Below are 21512 nucleotides of genomic sequence, written 5' to 3'. Positions count from 1 at the left end.
AATGAATACAGTATAATTCTCTTCTTGGGTGTGGAGTGTAAGGCCTGATAACCTCTGGAGGGTTATTAAGACCTGATAACCTCTGGAGGGTTATTAAGGTCTATCAACCTCTGGAGGGTTATTAAGGTCTATCAACCTCTGGAGGGTTATTAAGGTCTATCAACCTCTGGAGGGTTATTAAGGTCTATCAACCTCTGGAGGGTTATTAAGGTCTATCAACCTCTGGAGGGTTATTAAGGTCTATCAACCTCTGGAGGGTTATTAAGGTCTATCAACCTCTGGAGGGTTATTAAGGTCTATCAACCTCTGGAGGGTTATTAAAGCCTGATAACCTCTGGAGGGTTATTAAGGCCTGATAACTTCTGGAGGGTTATTAAGACCTGATAACCTCTGGAGGGTTATTAAAGCCTGATAACCTCTGGAGGGTTATTAAGACCTGATAACCTCTGGAGGGTTATTAAAGCCTGATAACCTCTGAAGGGTTATTAAGGCCTGATAACCTCTGGAGGGTTATTAAAGCCTGTTATCCTCTGGAGGGTTATTAAGGCCACCACCACAACCTCCTGACCAACCCGCAAGTATACTTTGGTCCTGAACATAGTCCAGGACAAGAGTATACTCTCAGCATACCCAGAAGATAAGTATACTTCACAGTGTATATATTTCTATTTATTTTAGCCCAGCGTCTTCTCTGGTGAGTATTCTATTGTTAATATGATTTATATTTAACGTTATATAATATTTCTTGCAATAACATGCAAATATTTTCAAAGAATTAATATATTTCTTTATACTATATTGACACTGTATAATTAGCATAGCCATTGAATTATCTATAGATAATTCAAGACCTCATCGTCTTGAATTATCGCAGTCAGTCCTTAAATCCATTTTCTATGGAGTTCTTCCGCCGCGCCGTTCTCTGATCTATTTCCCGTTTTCTAGCAGCAAGAGGAGCAGCAGACGACCACAGTTGCCACATACCTCGTGAACGAAGACTACTCGCCCGATGACAGTGAGGGTTTGGCCGTTGTGGCCGGACAGAAAGTCATTCTCGTGGACAAGTCCAGCCCCCACAAGTGAGTAGAATGGATTCACGGATTAATGGTTGTGGACTGAAGGATTAATAGATCAGGAAGAATTTAGCGGTGTTCGGTTTGAAGGACCGAGAAATGAGTAACAGCAGTGTTCGTGGTGTTGTGGTAAGACGCTCGTTTGGCGTTTCGCAAGCGCTTTGTCCTGGGTTCGTATCCTAGATGGGGAGGATTTACTGGGCTTCAATCCTTAACTGTAGCCTCTGTTTACCCAACAGTAAAATGGGTATCTGGTTGTTAAACGATTTGGCGGGGTCATATTCTGGGGAACATAGGATTAAGGACCTTCCCAAAACGCTACGCGTACTAGTGGCTGTACAAAAATGTAAGAACTCTTGTATATATAATTAAAAAAAAGTGACTTCTTATTACAAGATTAGTACAGGATGAGGACGTCACAGGACTTGATGTCACGCAAGTTAAAAATCGTGGGTTGGACTTTAGACGGAGCTTTTCGATATCATTAATAAATTCATGCTTTTTTGTAATAAATATGTAAATAAATAAATATGTTAGGCTTCAAGTTAGTAAATATATATGCGATATTGTTTTGGAGTTGGGGCCCACTACGCTAGATTAGTTCTTTATTTATATATACAAGAGTTGTTACATTCTTGTACAGTCACTAGTACGCTTAGCCTTTTGGGCAGGTTCTTAATCCTAATTTTTGCCCTGAATACGACCCGCCCAATCGTTTAACAACCAGGTACCCATTCACTGCTGGGTGAACAGAGGCTACTGCTAAGGATCAGCACCCAGTCAATCCTCCCCGGCCAGGATACGAACCCAGCGCTCGCGAAGAACCGGTCGAGTGTTTTACCACTGCACCACAGAGACCAACCAGCAAGTATATTTTAATCCTGAACATAGTCCAAGACTAAAGTATACTCTCAGTGTATATGCTAGATATACTTCTCGGTGACAGAGCTCATTAACTGAATCAATACATACAGCTGCCTGGTGTATGTGTAATGAAAGGTGATGTATAGGAAATACATTATGTATAGTGAGTGGGTGTGTGTATGATATACATGCTGTAACTTGGGCGAGAAGCAAGGGGGGGTGGGTTATTGGACCGTATATCAGAGGTGAAGGGGCTGAGTAGCCCATTTGCACCTGTATTTACCTGAGTGAGAGTCCTCGTTAAACTGAACACGCCGGGAACGATGAGGGAGATGCAGGAAACCAATAGATGAGAGATAATGAGAGCTGGATAAGAGAGAGAGAGACAGAGAGACAGAGAGAGAGAGAGAGAGAGAGAGAGAGAGAGAGAGAGAGAGAGAGAGAGAGAGAGAGAGAGAGAGAGAGAGAGAGAGAGAGAGAGAGAGAGAGAGAGAGAGAGAGACAGAGAGAGAGAGACAGAGAGAGAGACAGACAGACAGACAAACAGACAGACAGACAGACAGACAGACAGAGACATACATCAAGGTGTTCAGTTCCCACAGTTGTCACGTGTTCTCTCACGTACAAGAGCCCGCAGCTCTGTGTTATCACTAACGTAACAGCATGTAGTGTATAGAGCCTTAGAGCAGTGTAGGCTCTGCCACCGTCTACTGAAGCCTGGGCTCCTAGAGCTGGCTCTATTATGTAAGCTTTATGTAATCTTCTCTACTATATAAACCAATAAATCATACTGTGTTGGCGGATTTTATATTGAGGCATATATATATATTGTAGTATATACTGCATTGGTGTATGCTGTATTGGGGGTATACTGTTATGGTGTATGCTGTATTGGGGGTATACTGTTATGGTGTATGCTGTATTGGGGGTATACTGTTATGGCGTATGCTGTATTGGGGGTATACTATTATGGCGTATGCTGTATTGGGGGTATACTGTTATGGTGTATGCTGTATTGGTGTACACTGTATTGGTGTATACTGTATTAGTGAATATTGTATTTAGAGGGTTAAGATACATTTGCTTCGTGGTGTTAACTCCCTCATACGACACCTTCTCTCTCCTTCTCTCCCTCCTTCTCTCCCTCTTTCTCTCACTCCTTCCCTCCCTCGTTACCTCCCACGCGGGTGCCTGGGAGGGTAGAATTGCCCGGCCTCCCACGTGGCTGTGCTGTGCACGATACACTGTTCACTCTCCCGCACAGTACTGTGTTCTGCTCCACACCACACACACACACTCACACCACACACACTCACACACACTTCACTCCCTCTTAACAACTTCTGCTGCTGCTGTTAGGTGAGTAGTTCGATAGTTAGGTGATTTGTGTCGGTGGTTACTATATATATATATATATATATATATATATATATATATATATATATATATATATATATATATATATATATATATATATTATATGCATTTACACGTTCATACATACACACGGGGGGCCTGGTAGCCTGGTGGATAGCGCGCAGGACTCGTAATTCCGTGGTTCGGGTTCGATTCCGGCTCCAGTCAGAAACAAATGGGTAAAGTTTCTTTCACCCTGAATGTCCCCTGTTACCTAGCAGTAAATAGGTGCCTGGGAGTTAGTCAGCTGTCACGGGCTGCTTTCTGTGTGTGTGTGTGTGGGGGGGGGGGGGGGGAAGTAGTTAGTAAACAGTTGATTGACAGTTGAGAGGCGGGCCGAAAGAGCAAAGCTCAACCCCCGCAAACACAACTAGGTGAATACATATGTTCATATATGTACACAGACATATTTACACAAATACATACATGCATACATCAGAAAAATCTTTACCCCCTGAAGGATTCAAAACCGGTCAGCCAGGGTCTCTATGCTGAGGCCCTGGCTGACCGAGTTCGAATCCTTCAAGGGGGGGGGGGGGGCCTGCTCTACACCACGTGGTGCCATTGTCACGTGCTCAGTCATGTCAACAACCATTGTCATATGGTTCTGCCATAGATCCATGGCACTAGTGAAGACTTTAACTGGTGAACATAGAGCGCCCAGTCGATCTTCCAGGTCACGTGACGCCAAGCGTCGCTGACGGATGTGACGTCACAGTTCCACCGGGGCGCCATTTTGCAAAAATACAATACACAAAATATACATTCAACCTGATATTGACCGCAGTATAATAGACCTATTCAACCTGGCATGAAATATTGCCTTGTAGTTCTTGATGCTGTTATCTTGAGGTTATCTTGAGATGATTTCGGGGCTTTAGTGTCCCCGCGGCCCGGTCCTCGACCAGGCCTCCACCCCCAGGAAGCAGCCCGTGACAGCTGACTAACTCCCAGGTACCTATTTACTGCTAGGTAACAGGGGCATTCAGGGTGAAAGAAACTTTGCCCATTTGTTTCTGCCTCGTGCGGGAATCGAACCCGCGCCACAGAATTCCGAGTCCTGCGCGCTATCCACCAGGCTACGAGGCCCCTTCTGTGGGGAGAGGGGGTGTATAGCTGTTAAGGATTGATTAATTCTTATTAACCCCCTATACTAAGGGGTCCTCCGCCCCCCACATTAACGGGATCTCCGCCCCCCACAGGCGGCCACGACTGGAGGGAGATGAAACCGGTACAGAACTTCTCGATAACTCCGCGGCGCGTCACAAGATGGCCGTACGACCCAAGCGAAATCATCCCGATCCCAGATCGCGCGCCCAGGAGGCTTCCGACGACAGGTGAGTCAGCGCCCAGGAGGCTTCTGAGGACAGGTGAGTCAGCCCCCAAGAGGTTTCCAAGGACAGGTGAGTCAGCGCCCAGGAGGTTTACGAGGACAGGTGAGTCAGCGCCCAGGAGGCTTCAGAGGGCAGGTGAGTCAGCGCCCAGGAGGCTTCCGAGGGCAGGTGAGTCAGCGCCCAGGAGGTTTCCGAGGACAGGTGAGTCAGCCCCCAGGAGGCTTCCGAGGACAGGTGAGTCCTCGTGTACAAAGGCTGGTAGAGAGAGTCCATCATTCGTCCTCCCTTACCTTGAGGTTACCTTGAGGTGCTTCCGGGGCTTAGCGTCCCCGCGGCCCGGTCGTCGACCAGGCCTCCTGGTTGCCGGACTGATCAACCAGGCTGTTGGACGCGGCTGCTCGCAGCCTGACGTATGAGTCACAGCCTGGTTGATCAGCCTGGTTCCTGAACAAACATTTACGTCAACATTGCTGAATGTTCATTAAATGCAAATTAGCCAACTGTAACATTTATATATATAAATAAATACACACCAGAGAAGCTTAACGTGTAAACCCAAATGTCTAATCAGAAGTAACCACAGTAATAATGTCATTGTAACTCTAATAATGTCATTGTAACTCATTATCCGAGACCTGTTTATAAACCTCCAAGATCCCAGGAAAGATGTTGACATCTCCTTGTTCCTTGACAGGTGGGTGGTCCGCGATGCTGACTCCGGCAAGGAGGGTTTGGTTCCTTCTAGGTTCCTGGTCCTCCACTCCCAGGAGACCTCGTCCTCCCTCAAGACCTCTCTCAAGAGGTCCGTTCAGCAGCTCGCCCTCGAGGAGACGTTGGTGGTCAAAAAGAACCTCATGAAGGAGATCCGAGAGTTCAAGTCACGCAAACTCTCCAGCAAGCTCCTGGGCCCCAGCCCCGAGGACGAGGCGAGGGGGAAGAGGACGTGAGTAGAGAGGGGAGAGAGATGGGGGTGAGAGGGGAGAGGAGACGAGAGAGAGGGTAATGGAAAAGGAGAGGGGAATTTGAAGGATTTAGTAAGAAGCATTTGGGGAAGGAAGGAGCTATCAAGGGAAGGCGCCAAGTTATTACGACTATATAGCACTGGGAAAGGGGTCAGGATAAGGATTTGGGATGAGACGAGGGGAGAAGGAATGGTGCCCAACCACTTGTGGACGGTCGGGGATTGAACGCCGACCTGCATGAAGCGAGACCGTCGCTCTACCGTCCAGCCCAAGTGGTTGGGGAGATGAAGGAATGATGGGTGAGTGAAGGAGATGGATGAGGGAAAGTGCTGATGGATGAGTAAAAGGGAAGATAGATAAGTGAAGGGGGAGAAGGATGAGAGAAGGATGAGTGAAGGGGATGGGTGAGTGAAGAGGGAGATGAATTACTGAAAGGATAGATAGATGAGTGAGGGATGAGATGGATTAGTGAAGATTAAGATGGATTTTTTAACCAACTTTTTAAGCACCCTCAAGATAGTGTATCTTCACGAAAAATCTTCATATGACATCTCCTGACAAGTCTAACTTTATGACTCAACTTGCTGCCAACATTTATAATATTCTAACTTCACCATTAATGTTTATTTTAGAAATATCATGAGTGTCTTAAGTTCAAGAACCAGTTTCTTGCCGACTCCTGACATTCCAATAACTTGAGAAGATAACTTGTTATTCATCATCTTGAGAGACTTGTCATAAGGAAACAACGCACAGTCAATTCTCCTAAAAACTCACAACTTTATGTGACTTCACGATACAACGTCTTGTCAACTATCTTGACAATCTGACTTCGTGATACAATGTCTTATCAACTATCTTGACAGTCTGACTACATGACACAACGTCCTATCAACTCTCATGACAATCTGACTTCATGACACAACGTCTTACGAATTCTCAGAACTTCCCAAGAATTACTTCTTAAATAATTCTCCTATCCATCTAACCAAGAAAATACTTCTTTCCATTTGCTTTTTGTAGCCAAACTCTGTCCATCTCTTCCTTTCCATTTTGTTACTACGAAGCCACTTATTCAACACCTCGGCTCATCATTTGATCTTCTTTGCTTTGCAGTGCGACGATTCGAGAACTGATCGAGACGGAGGAGGAGTTCGTGAAAGACTTGGAGTTCGTGATGGAGAATTATTACAACTTAATGGACAAGCAAACAACTCCTCGCAACATCAGGGATCACAAGGAACTCATCTTTAACAACTTCAAATTCATTTCAGACTTTCATCAAAAGTAAGTCGCTGGTTTCAAGAATTCCTCATTGTCTATTTTTGTCAATTCCTGTTACTATTTTTATACGTAAATATCATACTCGCCTCTTTTCCTTATATTTTCCTCTTTTAGCATATTTAATTCATCAAGCCTCTCCTTGTAGTTCTTATTTTTCAAGTCTGGAAACCAATTCAAATTCAAATTTTAATTCAGGTAAATGTACATACATTGATGAAGAGTTATAAACATAATGTTGGATTTATAGATAGAGCTAGTACATATAATACCTAAAGCCACTAAGACACACAGCGTTTCGGGCAAAGTTGCATCTCTGCATTAGTGCATTAGTTGCATCTCTTTGCACATTTTCAAGTTTGTTGATGTGTTTCTTGAGATATAGGCATTAAATAACCGCTCCATATTCCAATTTTAGTCTCACAAAAGTCATGAAGAATTTCTTCAATATTTCACCATCTTTGGGTTTAAGAAAATTGTGAAGTTGGAAAGCGTAGCTTGTGCTCCTTGTGGAATATCTTGAGTATAATCCTGTTATCATAGTCTACTATCCACAACACTTCTTGGTCTCTGTCTTAGTCCGAGTTCTTCAATACCTTTTGACATAATTTGCAGGTTGTGTTTGGTTTATTTCCTCTTCTTCCATATTCCATAACATGGCATTTACTTACACTGAATTCTATAAGTCATGTGTTGCCCCAATCACTTATTTTGTTTAGGACATCTTGAAGATCATGATGATCGTGTAAGTTGTTAGTCTTTCTTAGATACTTGGCATGATCAGTTAACATGTTCATATGATTGTGAAGTCTTTGTGGGAAAGTCGTTTATGTAGATGATGAACATTACTGATGCTATTTCAATCGACTTGAGAATGGTCCAGGACGGACCGAAACGTCGTCGTCCCTTCACCTAGTGTGTGGTCTGGTCAACATTACTGATGCTAGTACTGAACTTTGTCTTACTCCACTAATAACATTTTTTCCAGTCTGATACATTGCCTCTGATTACCACCCTCATTTTTCTCTCTGAAAATTTTCCATCCAGAAGTCTGCCTGTCACCCCTCTAGCGTATTTCAGCTTATCTCTTGTGTGGAGGCTCTATGAAAAGTCTTTTTTTTTAGGTCGAGATAAAATGTTATCAACTCAACCACCTTTTTCTGCAAAATCTTTGTGGCTCTTTCATAAAAAAATCTAAGTAGATATGTTACACAAGATCTTCCTGATGGAAAGCCATATACTGTCTATGTGTTAGTATATTGTTTCTCTCCAGGATTCAACCAATTTGGTTTTAATTGTTTTTCAGTGTTTTGCTACATGGTCTTAATGGCTTGGTGCCTTCTTTTGATAAGTCAGCCACGTGCTTTACGAACCACTTTGTTCCGAAAATGGCTGTTATCTGCTTTAGGTTCGTTCGGGTAACTGATGGGGCAGTCAGTACAAATGTGCATTAAAGATGGAACAGTTTTGCCCAGTGACTGTACACGGCTCCTCTTAGGTAGTGTTCATGCACTAATGGATGAACAGGTAGCTACCTCGTCACCATCAATATCCTCTTCAGTCAACCCAACACTATCATCATCCACCACCACATTTTGTATCTAAATAACAATGCTCCGTCAACTATAATCTTCAAGTTAACAGATCAGAACTTTTCATATTGGTGAGTACAAACAAAACACTGTCGAATTTCTGCAATAATTTTTTTTTTTACCCCTAGCTTCTCAGGATGACGAACCACTAATCCGAACACAACGGGTTATCCGTTCAGGGGTTCGGAAACCACGTGTTTCCGAACACGTGGTTTTGACAACCACACTTGTCAAAGATACTCGTCTAGAAATTAGAGGGTCTTCTCTGGTACCGTTTTTCTAGATTGGAAATATTATTGTCTTTTTCATATCTACTGTTTATCTACTCTTATCTACTTATTACTATCTACTATCTACTACTTTATCTATTTAAAAACTATATTTTATTTAGTTTATCTACTACTATTATTTAATGTACATAAGTCTGCCTGAAAAATGAATGGTTACGGAATTCTTAACTTTGATGGGCATTCGACCACTTGGGCTGGAAAGTAAGAGCGACGGTCTTGCTTCATGCAGGTCGGCGTTCAATCCCCGACCGTCCAAGTGGTTGGGCATCATTCCTTCCCCCCCGTCCCATCCCAAATCCATATTCTCACCCCACCCTTTCTAGTCCTATATAGTCGTAATGACTTGACTCTTTCCCCTGATAGTTTCCATCCTTGCCTCAGAACCCAAGGTGTGACTTAGTTTGGTCCAACTGTTTTGTCTCTTCCTCGCCCCCTGAAAAAGGTTTTTCTACCTCGTTTTTAGGCACTTTCTATGTACTTCCAGAAGAGTACATAGAAATGCCTAAAGTGTGCCTCTTCTTTCCCATTTCTCTGAAAACCTCATTTTGCACAAACACACTTTGGAACTGTCCCATTTAATGTTTCACACACATTTCCTTTTCCTTCTCTGTGAATCTGTTCCAGGTTATCAATATCTGGATTTGATTGTTTACATACAACTTGCTTTTAATAAATTTATATAAATAAATTTATATAAATCTGTTAACAAGTCAGTGTCTTTCTGCCTCTCTCTCCTCACTGCCGTGTAGTTGTTTCTTGTTTAATTATATTACTGGTATGTTTGGGGGTCTGGCCCTCTTTTTATATTAGTTGCTTTTTTTTTAGTAATATATATATATATATATATATATATATATATATATATATATATATATATATATATATATATATATATATATATATATATATATATATATATATATATATATATATATATATATATATATATCTTATTTACTTCCTTGTCTAGCAACAGCTGATTACATTCAAATTCATTTAAGAACTTTCAAAAGTTCCCCTATTGTGTTCTATTTTGGAATAAAAAAAATATTTCAATTGCTTCACTTGACCCATTCTCAACGGACGACACATCTTCACTATTCTTTATCTGCATCACTGTAACCATCTTCCCAACACACTATTATCATCACAGTATAACCATCATCACTACACACTGACTTCATCACTGTAGCCATCTTCTCTATCATTCTTTCTTCATCACTATCCATCTTAACTAGACACCTTCCCACCTTCCCTTTCCTTCATCACCCTCTCTACTCTTCATGGCTTTTTCCTCTCCATCGCCTTATTCCTACCCTTTACCTCCTTCCAATCCGTTATCCGCCTTTCTTGACCCTTCTATATCCTCCCTAACCCTTCATTCTCAATCGTTCACCAACGTATCTACCCTTCATCACTTTCCCCTTCATTCCAGTAATCGTGGTGAGGATGGAGGTGTTATCTAGCCAGATTACAAACTAATATGTGCCATTTCATGAAACAGGGAAGGCCGATGGGGCTTGGCTGCGACCCACTTGTGATCATTACTAGACAAAGACCAGTTATTAGACAAACTTTGGGGGAGACTAGCCCTAAGCATCTGGTCCATCCTCAAACAGATAAACAGATAGATATTTTCTTGTTTTTAGATATAGATTGAATCTTTATCTTACAAAAGGATAAGGACTCCCTTAGGGTGGGACTGAGAGTCAAATAACTCCATTGCTGTCATGAAGGAGTTACCTAAAGAGATTCAGCTCGTTCAGATGTCCTCTGTGTTTGCGTCGTATAGGCCTTCCAGTCTATTGATAAGTCTATTGAATAAGTCTATTGAATGAGGTGATAGCCGAGGCTATTTGAACCACCCCACCGCCGGCACTCGGATAGTAATCTTGGGCATAGCATTTTGAATTCGAGTTTTCATTTTGAATTTGAATGTTAATCGAGAGCTTATACACTACTTAGATAATAGGTCCCTTACTAACCATTGGCATAGTTAATTAATCTCAAAATTTTTTTGGAAGGAAGGAGGAAGGTCACCGAGTACTAACACTCATGATTTGTCTTAATGTACTTTTACTAGAATCTCAGTTGTGATCATTATAAGGCGTTCTTCTTTGTCCTCTTCCCTTTGTGCATTATCTTGTATCCTGGTAAAGACATTTATGATAACGATCAGCTTACCGTAGATGACCTCAAGATAACCGTCCTAATTACTTAGGCTTTCCTGTGTAATTATGGCACCTCCTTGTAGGGTGTTCTGTGCAGGCGATGAGTTACGATAACGTGGCTGAAGTAGTTTGACCAGACAACACACTAGAAGGTGAAGGGACGACGACGTTTCGGTCCGTCCTGGACCATTCTCAAGTCGATTGTGGATTGTCGATTCCTCTTCTGACTATCGACTTGAGAATGGTCCAGGACGGAGCGAAACGTCGTCGTCCCTTCACCTTCTAGTGTGTGGTCTGGTCAAGGGCGATCTTTCATCAACACAACACCATCACTTTTTTCATAATTTTCTATCGTGTCTCCGGATTGGTCCGCCTTGGGAATATCACCTAGTCAGGGACCCGGTCGGCCGAGCGGACATCACGCTGGACTTGTGATCCTGTGGTCCTGGGTTCGATCCCAGGCGCCGGTGAGAAACATTGGGCAGAGTTTCTTTCACCCTTCTCTTTGTTACCTAGCAGTAAAATAGGTACCTGGGTGTTAGTCAGCTGTCACGGGCTGCTTCCTGGGGGTGGAGGCCTGGTCGAGGACCGGGCCGCGGGGATACTAAAAAAATGTCCCGAAATCATCTCAAGATAACCTTTTACTAACCCAATAATTTTATCTATGACCTTCTGTGGCTCATTCTAACCTAGATGTTATTAACTTTCTTTGTAACCCAAAATTAGATGAGACTTTCTTCTATCAACTATTTTGTAAAATTTTTTTGAGTCTGATGTCATACTAAGTCTGATGTCTGACCTTGTTCGATATCTCCAAAACTTGACTTCCTTGACCACTTTTGCTGATGTCTCTGTCCACCTGTGCAAAGGTGTGTTGCAGGTCATTCTTAATCGTTGCTTTAAGCTTTCTAACCTCCTTCATATTTTACTGTCAAAAGTCACTTTTTCCGTGTTAAAGATCATCACTTTTTTTAGATGCTTGTGCATTATTACTTCCACTTGAATCTAAATCTGATTTGACTTCTTCAATTCTTTTTTTAATTCTTGTTATTCTTTCTCCAGGATTCATATTTAGATTTGTAGAACTCCTCTTCCTTCAATAATTGCTTTGTTAGACCTTGTTGGTTAGCTAAGTTGGTGATTAAGACTTCCTGCATCTTGACTACTCATTTCCTTGTCTCCTTCCAAGTTTTCATTCTTCTTCCTTAAGATGCTAATTATATTTTCCATGAAATTTTTACAATATTGTTTGTGTTTCATTATTTTGTTTCATTACTATTCAAGTTTTTCATTCTTCTTCCTTAAAATGCTAATTATATTTTCCGTGAAATGTTTACAACATTTTCTACCTTCACCAACTTGCTATACAAACTACTGTTAATATTTTCTCAACTCACAAAGTCACCCTCTTTATCTGCTGTTGTTGTTGTTGACGTAGCCCATGGCGGCGGCCATCTTGGTATGTTATCATCTACTTCTACTCTGGATATCAATTTGATCCACAATCTTTGCCTCTTAAAACAACTTTCCAATTTCTTTATTCCCTTACAACCCCCTTGTTCAAGGGGGTTGTAAGAGAATTGTTATCACAAGAGAGAATAGAGAATTAAGAGTTGTAAGAGAATAGTTATCAAAATCACAATAGTTGTCTATGGGCATAATTAGCTTCTACATGTAGCAACCCAGAGTCATCAACCACGTTGATGACTTTGTGTTGATAACGTTGAAACCACGTTTTCAACACGTTGGACACTGGTTTTATTCTGAAGTTCCTGATGATACTGCTGGATTCGTGTGTGTGTGTGTGTGTGTGTGTGTGTGTGTGTGTGTGTGTGTGTGTGTGTGTGTGTGTGTGTGTGTGTGTGTGTGTGTGTGTGTGTGTGTGTGTGTGTGTGTGTGTGTGTGTGTGTGTGTGTGTGTGTGTGTGTGTGTGTGTGTGTGTGTGTGTGTGTGTGTGTGTGTGTGTGTGTGTGTATTCATCTAGTTGTGCTTGCTGGGGATGAGCTCTGCTCTTTCGGCCCGCCTCCCAACTGTCCATCAGTCATCATATATATTTTTCACACACACACACACACACAGGAAGCAGCTCGTAGCAGCTGTCTAACTCCCAGGTACCTATTAACTGCTAGGTAACAGGGGGGCATCTGGGGTGAAATAAACTCTGTCCATTTGTTTCCGCCATCGCCCGGGTATCGATTCCCGGTCCACAGGACTACGAATCCCGATCGCTGTCCACTCAGCCACCAGGCCCCAGACCCCCTGTGTGTGTGAGTGTGTGAGAGTAAGTTTAAGAGTACTGAACACTGTGATTGATATAGAAGGGCAGTGAACGATTGATAATCAGGAGGATGGTTGAAAGAGGAAGAAACAGAGAGAATAGGAAGACAAAGAGAAAGAGTTGATGGGCCCATGCGAACGGAATGAAAGAGAGGCATAAAAATTGATACGAGGACGGAGGAAATAGAGGTTAAGTTACGGAGGGTCGTTACAGGAACGTGGGGGAGGGGGGAGGATCGTTGTCGCAGTAGGGGGTAGATTGCTTGTTTGAGATACTGGCTCATCGACCTTGTGTTACGGCGCCACCACTGTGTGTGTGTGTGTGTGTGTGTGTGTGTGTGTGTGTGTGTGTGTGTGTGTGTGTGTGTGTGTGTGTGTGTGTGTGTGTGTGTGTGTGTGTGTGTGTGTATTCACCTAGTTGTGCTTGCGGGGGTTGAGCTTTGGCTCTTTGGTCCCGCCTCTCAACCGTCAATCAACTGGTGTACAGGTTCCTGAGCCTACTGGGCTCTATCATATCTACACTTGAAACTGTGTATGGAGTCAGCCTCCACCACATCACTTCCTAGTGCATTCCATTTATTAACTACTCTGACACTGAAAAAATTCTTTCTAATGTCTCTGTGGCTCATCTGGGAACTAAGTTTTCACCTGTGTCCCCTTGTTCGTGTCCCACCCGTGCTGAAGAGTTTGTCTTTGTCCACCCTGTCAATTCCCCTGAGAATTTTGTAGGTGGTTATCATGTCTCCCCTTACTCTTCTGTTTTCCAGGGTTGTGAGGTTCAGCTCCTTTAGCCTTTCCTCGTAACTCATTCCTCTCAGTTCCGGAACCAGTCTGGTGGCATACCTCTGAATCTTCTCTAACTTTGCCCTGTGTTTAACTAGGTATGGACTCCAGGCTGGAGCTGCATACTCCAGGATTGGTCTGACATAAGTTGTATACAGGGTCCTGAACGATTCCTTACACAAGTTTCTAAAGGCAGTTCTTATGTTGGCCAGTCTAGCATATGCCGCTGGTGATATCCTTTTGATGTGGGCTTCTAGGGACAGGTTCGGTGTGATATCAACCCCCAGATCTTTCTCTCTATTTGACTCTTGCAGGATTTCACCTCCCAGATGGTACCTTGTGTTCAGCCTTCTGCTCCCTTCGCCTAATTTCATTACTTTACACTTTCCTGAGTTGAACTTTAGCAGCCATTTTGTAGACCATTCCTCCAGTTTGTCCAGGTCATCCTGTAGTCTCTGTCTATCTTCATCCGTCTTGATTCTTCTCAAAATTTTTGCATCAGCAAACATTGAGAGGAATGAGTCTATACCCACCGGAAGATCGTTTTATTAGAAACAGGATGGGTCCAAGTACAGAACCCTGTGGGACTCCGCTGGTGACATCTCGCCATTCTGATGTCTCCCCCCTCACAGTTACTCGCTGTTTCCTGTTGCTTAGATACTCCCTTATCCACTGGAGCACCTTCCCTTTCACTCCTGCCTGTTGCTCCAACTTTTGTAACAGCCTTTTATGGGGTACTGTGTCAAAGACTTTCTGACAGTCCAGGAAAAATGTGTGTGTGTTGGATCATACTATACAATCAAACGTCAGTGCACATACGCCATTTTATGAGCGTGTTCTCTATCAAATAAACAAAAAAATATCACATTTCTTCGTTAACATCCATATTTTATATCGACTTGTCAACTCTTGACTCTCGTTCACTTTCATATTACTTCACATTCTTGTATTTATTTATTTCCCGCAGCGGTAAACTATATAAACAAGTCCACAAGGGCCGTAACGAGGATTCGAACCTACGTCCGAGATGATCCCAAGACGCTGCCTTAATCGACTGAGCTGCGACTCAGCGACTCGATTAAGGCAGCGTCTTGGGATGCTCCCGGACGCAGGTTCGAATCCTCGTCACGGCCCTTGTGGACTTGTTCATTTGATGCATCAGGCTATTGGGATTTCTGTTTGAAAATATATATATTTTAAGGAATATTTTGATTCCACACGAAGAGTTATCTTGAGGTTATCTTGAGGTTATCTTGAGGTTATCTTGAGGTTATCTTGAGGTTATCTTGAGGTTATCTTGAGGTTATCTTGAGGTTATCTTGACATGATTTCGGGGCTTTTAGTGTCCCCGCGGCCCGGTCCTCGACCAGGCCTCCACCCCCCAGGAAGCAGCCCGTGACAGCTGACTAACTCCCAGGTACCTATTTTACTGCTAGGTAACAGGGGCATAGGGTGAAAGAAACTCTTCCCCATTGTTTCTCGCCGGCGCCTGGGATCGAACCCGGGACCACAGGATCACAAGTCCCGCGTGCTGTCCGCTCGGCCGACCGGCTCCCTGAGTATCTCTAATGACACACAGAAATCACAATAGCGCGATGCATCAAATGAACATATCCACAAGGGCCGTGATGAGGATTCGAACCTGCGTCAGAGATGATTCTAGACGTTGGAAATTTAATTTAGTCTCTCTAATGGTTACATATATTCATATATTCTCCTTTTTCAGTGTTCTGATCGAAGGTGTCAAGTACCACGCGGAGGTCCCCACTATGATTGGCCGCACGTTCCTCAGACTGGTGAGTGGTCAGATTAAGCCCTGACGTCACTGGCAGCTCTCTGATTGGCCAGTCTCATTCGTGACGTCATGTGACTGTTCTTTGATTGGCCAGGTGGTGTTTATGACGTTATAAATTCTCCTCGTTATGATTGGCTGGACGTTCCTGTGAGACTCGTGAGTGGTCAGATTAAGCCCTGACGTCACTGGCAGCTCTCTGATTGGCCAGTCTCATTCGTGACGTCATGTGACTGTTCTTTGATTGGCCAGGTGGTGTTGTTAAGGAAATATAATATTAATTTATATATGAGAACAAACTTGTTTATAATATAATGTTAATATTGATGAGTGCGTCTCTGTGGCACTCCCGCAGCTTTAACGAGCCTATCATGTGGACGAGTTATGGCCAGTTACGTTACAGCCTGTCCTCATACACAGAACAACCTGCCCCCTCAGGCTAGGCTTCTGAAAGCAGCGGCTTACCCCAAAAGCCTCATTCATAATTTTTTTTTTAACGCACTGCATATTTAAAATTGGTAAGTTTTCCTATAATGTTTTGAATTATTACATACAAGAATGTGTTGAATTAGGCCTAACTTGGGTTAGGTTAGGTGGTTAGGTTCTGTTGGCATTTGCAATAAGTGAATGAGCTCAACCCCCGCAAGCACAACTAGGTGAGTACAACTAGGTGAGTACAACTAGGTGAGTACAACTAGGTGAGTACACACACACGGACACACACACACCAGGAAGCAGGCCGTGACAGCTGACTAACTCCCAGGTACCTATTTTATTGCTAGGTAACAGGGGCATCAGGGTGATCTTAGAAACTCTGCCCATCGTTTCTCTCCGGCGCCCGGGATCGAACCCGGGACCACAGGATCACGTGTCCAGCGTGCTGTCCGCTCGGCCACCGGCTCCACGAGTGGTGTGTGTGTGTGTGGAGGTTTTTGGGGTTTGTACAGCTTGTCTCTGAGTGAGGATATATTTCTTGTATAATGATGTGATTTACTAGTATGTGGGAGTGTGCTCATCATTAGGGTGTGTATTTAACGTGTGAGTGTGCACATATACAGGCACACATTTATACACATTCGTGTATACATAATGCATCTTTGTGTATGATTCTCAGCATTGTGTATTTTTCAGCATTCTTATGTGTAAAAGGTTCCATGATCTCAACGTAAAACAGATCTCATAACAATGGATATAAATTGAATGTTTTAATTCAGGAAAGACCTGGGTAAATACTTGCTTGGACATGGGGCTGTTGATCTCTGAAATCAGCCATTGGGTATCACATGTGGCATCACTTGGTTGTTTCACGCGTAGGTCACACATATATATATATGACTGTGAGTTTGTGTTGTTGTCCTCATACTGTTGATCTATGAAATTAACCATTGGGTATCACATGTAGCATCACTTGGTTGTTTCAAGCGTAGGTCACACACAATATATATGACTGAGTTTGGGTGTATGTAAATAGGAGTTGCCACGTATAGACAAATAGGCCTTCTACAGTATTCTTTATTATCATGTTCTGTGTATTCACCAAGTTCCCTATTCCATTCTCTCCTACTGGTCATCTCTCTCTCACACTTTTCCTGCTCAAATCTTTCCACTCTCATTCAAACACATTTGTCAGTTTTCTTCCACTCACTCTTCTCTGCAAGTCACTAATTATCTCTTCTTCCGTCTGCTGCAGGAGAGGGACTTCGACAAGCACGCGGAGTACTGCAGTAACGAGCCCCTGGCGCAAGAGTTTCTAGAAAATAACATCCCCGTCAAGGAGTACTTCGAGGTGAGTGGTTACCCCCTAAAATTACTTCGAGGTGAATGTTTCCCCTTATGAGTTTTTTGAGGTGAATAGCTCCCTTCAGGAGCTACTTCGAGGTGAATAGCTCCTCTTTAAAAGTTATTTCGAAGTGAATGGTTTCCCCCAAGAGCTACTCGAGGTGAATGGTTTCCCCCCAAGAGCTACTTCGAGGTGAATGGTTTCCCCCAAGAGCTACTTCGAGGTGAATGGTTTCCCCCAAGAGCTACTTCGAGGTGAATGGTTTCCCCCAAGAGCTACTTCGAGGTGAATAGCTCCCCCCAAGAGTTATTTCGAAGTGAATAGCTCCCCCCAAAAGTTATTTCGAAGTGAATGGTTACCCCTCAAGAGCTACTTCGAAGTGAATATCTCCCCTTCAAGAGCTACTTCGAGGTGAATAGCTCCCCCCAAGAGCTACTTCGAGGTAAGTGGTTTCCCCCAAGAGTTTCTTCGAAGTGACTTCTTCCCCTACCTTCGTGTTTACCTTCAAGCCGGGATGACCAATTTTTGATTTCCATCAGTTGTTTTGGCGTCTAGGTTATTTCTTCGTCTCTTGGCTTAGTAAGGTCATCGAGCCGCACGTTGATTGGGAATTAGTTGTAAAAATAAACATGTTTCAGCTTGGGGGGAAACACGGATGAGTAATTACACACAGAAATCACACTAACGTGATGCATCAAATGAACAAATCCACAAGGGCCGTGACGAGGATTCGAACCTGCGTCCGGGAGCATCCCAGACACTGCCTTAATCGACTGAGCTACGACAGGGTAAAAGAGTTGAAGCCGAAGTTCTACTGAACTTAAATTTGGGAAGCCTGTTACTTCTAGAGTCTGTGAGTGGTAGTCTGAGAGTTATTAGACTGTGAGGTTTGTCTGTGACACTTTTAGCATGTAAGCCTGTTAGTCTGTGAGTATGTTGTTCTTTTCTGTTCTCCTGTGAACCTTTTAGTCTGTAAGTGTTAGTCTGAGAGTCTGTTAGTCTGTGATTAGGTAAAGCTGGTTTGAAAGGAAATTGAACCTTTGTTTTACCTAAAGATATTCAAATACTAGCCTTCCGAGACTTCTATTTTGTTCTGGATCTATCATGGGGGCTATTGGATAAGATTCTTTTAAATCTTGCATAGATAGATAGGTCGTTTGAGATGTTTGATAACCATTCTTTGTTAGCTTCAGATTAACCCTGTTCTAACGTATCCTTCAGAACAGAGCTGTTAAAGGTCACAGCCAAACTAGGGCTGTTCATATTTCAACTTCACACCAGGGTTTTTCAAAGGTCATCTTCAAACTAGGACCGTTCAAAGCTCATCTTCGAATTAGAGTTGCTCATAGATAGGCTCTGAACTCGGGCTGTTCAAAGGTCTCTTTAGGACCAATGTTTTTTCGAAGTTCCCCCTTGATACTAGGGCTGTTGAGAATAATTTATTCAAAGATCACCTTCGAACCAGTGCTGTTAAAAGATTGTCTTCAGATTATAGCTGTTCAAAGATCACCTTCACAACCAGTGCTGTTAAAAGATTGTCTTCAGATTATAGCTGTTCAAAGATCACCTTCACAACCAGTGCTGTTAAAAGATTGTCTTCAGATTATAGCTGTTCAAAGATCACCTTCACAACCAGTGCTGTTAAAAGATTGTCTTCAGATTATAGCTGTTCAAAGATCACCTTCACAACCAGTGCTGTTAAAAGATTGTCTTCAGATTATAGCTGTTCAAAGATCACCTTCACAACCAGTTTATTGTAAGGTCACTTTCAGCCCGGAGTTGGCCATAGGTCACTTTCAAACCAAGGTTGTTCATAAATTAACTGTTCAGTGATCAACTTCAGACGAAGATAACAGTTTCAGACCAAGGCTGAAATAGACCAGCTTCAAATCAGGGCAATTCAAAAGAGTCATTCAGGATTGCTATAGATTGAGTATTTTTCCAGCTTGACGTTAATTGATTTATAAATCAGTATTGAAATGCTGGATATTGTGGAAAGAGTTACAGAGGCACATAATGGGCTCAGGGATTGTGGGGTTCAGTCCCTGAGCCCATTATGTGCCTCTGTAACCCTTTCCACTACCGCCCACAAGATGGGTATGGGGTGCATAATAAATGAACTAAACTAACTAGATGCTGGGTCATCCTGTGGGGTTTGTGTCTCATGGTATTTCTCATGACCATATAATTTCCATTTTGACTTTCATTGTGATTAAACTCATTCAGTGTGAATGTCAGGTTTAATCTGTGCAAGTTCCTAATTACCTCTCATGAAATTTTCTGTTTTCCCAGTCCATTTTGTTATGATTGATGTCTCTCACAATTGAGAATCGAGAACCAATCCTATTTTGAACTTATGCAGTTCTCTCTGAGCTAATAATTGTCGGGTTCTTTCTGGGGTTTCTGTAACTTTTTTATGTATAAGGTTGCTTATTACTGTTACTATTTCCTGTATTTTCTTCACTAGACTTTTTTGCTAGATGGAAGTGCGTGTGTGTGTGTGTGTGTGTGTGTGTGTGTGTGTGTGTGTGTGTGTGTGTGTGTGTGTGTGTGTGTGTGTGTGTGTGTGTGTGTGTGTGTGTGTGTGTACTCACCTAATTGTACTCACCTAATTGTGCTTGCGGGGGTTGAGCTCTGGCTCTTTGGTCCCGCCTCTCAACCGTCAATCAACTGTGTGTGTGTGTGTGTGTGTGTGTGTGTGTGTGTGTGTTTGTGTGTGTGTGTGTGTGTGTGTGTGTGTGTGTGTGTGTGTGTGTGTGTGTGTGTGTGTGTGTTTGTGTGTGTGTGTGTGTGTGTGTGTGTGTGTGTGTGTGTGTGTGTGTGTGTGTGTGTGTGTGTGTGTGTGTGTGTGTGTGTGTGTGTGTGTGTGTGTGTGTGTGTTTGTGTGTGTGTGTGTGTGTGTGTGTTTGTGTGTGTGTGTGTGTGTGTGTGTGTGTGTGTGTGTGTGTGTGTGTGTGTGTGTGTGTGTGTGTGTGTGTGTGTGTGTGTGTGTGTGTGTGTGTGTGTGTGTGTGTGTGTGTGTGTGTGTGTGTGTGTTTGTGTGTGTGTGTGTGTGTGTGTGTGTGTGTGTGTGTGTGTGTGTGTGTGTGTGTGTGTGTGTGTGTGTGTGTGTGTGTGTGTGTGTGTGTGTGTGTGTGTGTGTGTGTGTGTGTGTACTCACCTAATTGTACTCACCTAATTGTGCTTGCGGGGGTTGAGCTCTGGCTCTTTGGTCCCGCCTCTCAACCGTCAATCAACTGTGTGTACTCACCTATTTGTACTCACCTATTTGTGCTTGCGGGGGTTGAGCTTTGGCTCTTTGGTCCCGCCTCTCAACTGTCAATCAACTGGTGTACAGATTCCTGAGCCTACTGGGCTCTATCATATCTACATTTAAAACTGTGTATGGAGTCAGCCTCCACCACATCACTGCCTAATGCATTCCATCCGTTAACTACTCTGACACTAAAAAAGTTCCTTCTAACGTCTCTGTGGCTCATGTGAGTACTCAGTTTCCACCTGTGTCCCCTTGTTCGCGTCCCACCAGTGTTGAATAGTTTATCTTTGTTTACCCGGTCGATTCCTCTGAGGATTTTGTAGGTTGTGATCATGTCTCCCCTTACTCTTCTGTCTTCCAGTGTCGTAAGGTGCATTTCCCGCAGCCTTTCCTCGTAACTCATGCCTCTTAGTTCTGGGACTAGTCTAGTGGCATACCTTTGGACTTTTTCCAGCTTCGTCTTGTGCTTGACAAGGTACGGGCTCCATGCTGGGGCCGCATACTCCAGGATTGGTCTTACATATGTGGTGTACAAGATTCTGAATGATTCCTTACACAGGTTCCTGAACGCTGTTCTGATGTTAGCCAGCCTCGCATATGCCGCAGACGTTATTCTTTTTATGTGGGCTTCAGGAGACAGG

General features: G+C 43.2%; 1 protein-coding gene across 1 annotated transcript in view; it reads left to right on the top strand.

Moving 5' to 3' along the window:
• Positions 1-21512, top strand: part of LOC123748492 (muscle M-line assembly protein unc-89) — a 206445-nt gene that overhangs the window by 57322 nt on the left and 127611 nt on the right. Inside the window, 6 exon segments of the mRNA XM_069322532.1 lie at positions 946-1079; positions 4556-4690; positions 5382-5630; positions 6766-6936; positions 15770-15839; positions 17526-17621. Coding sequence (XP_069178633.1) covers positions 946-1079; positions 4556-4690; positions 5382-5630; positions 6766-6936; positions 15770-15839; positions 17526-17621 — 855 coding nt within the window.

The sequence above is a fragment of the Procambarus clarkii genome, chromosome 11 (assembly GCF_040958095.1).
Source record: "Procambarus clarkii isolate CNS0578487 chromosome 11, FALCON_Pclarkii_2.0, whole genome shotgun sequence".
Taxonomy (NCBI): Eukaryota; Metazoa; Arthropoda; class Malacostraca; order Decapoda; family Cambaridae; genus Procambarus; species Procambarus clarkii.
Note: the sequence above shows the minus strand (reverse complement) of the source record. Positions and strands in the feature narration are given on the sequence as shown.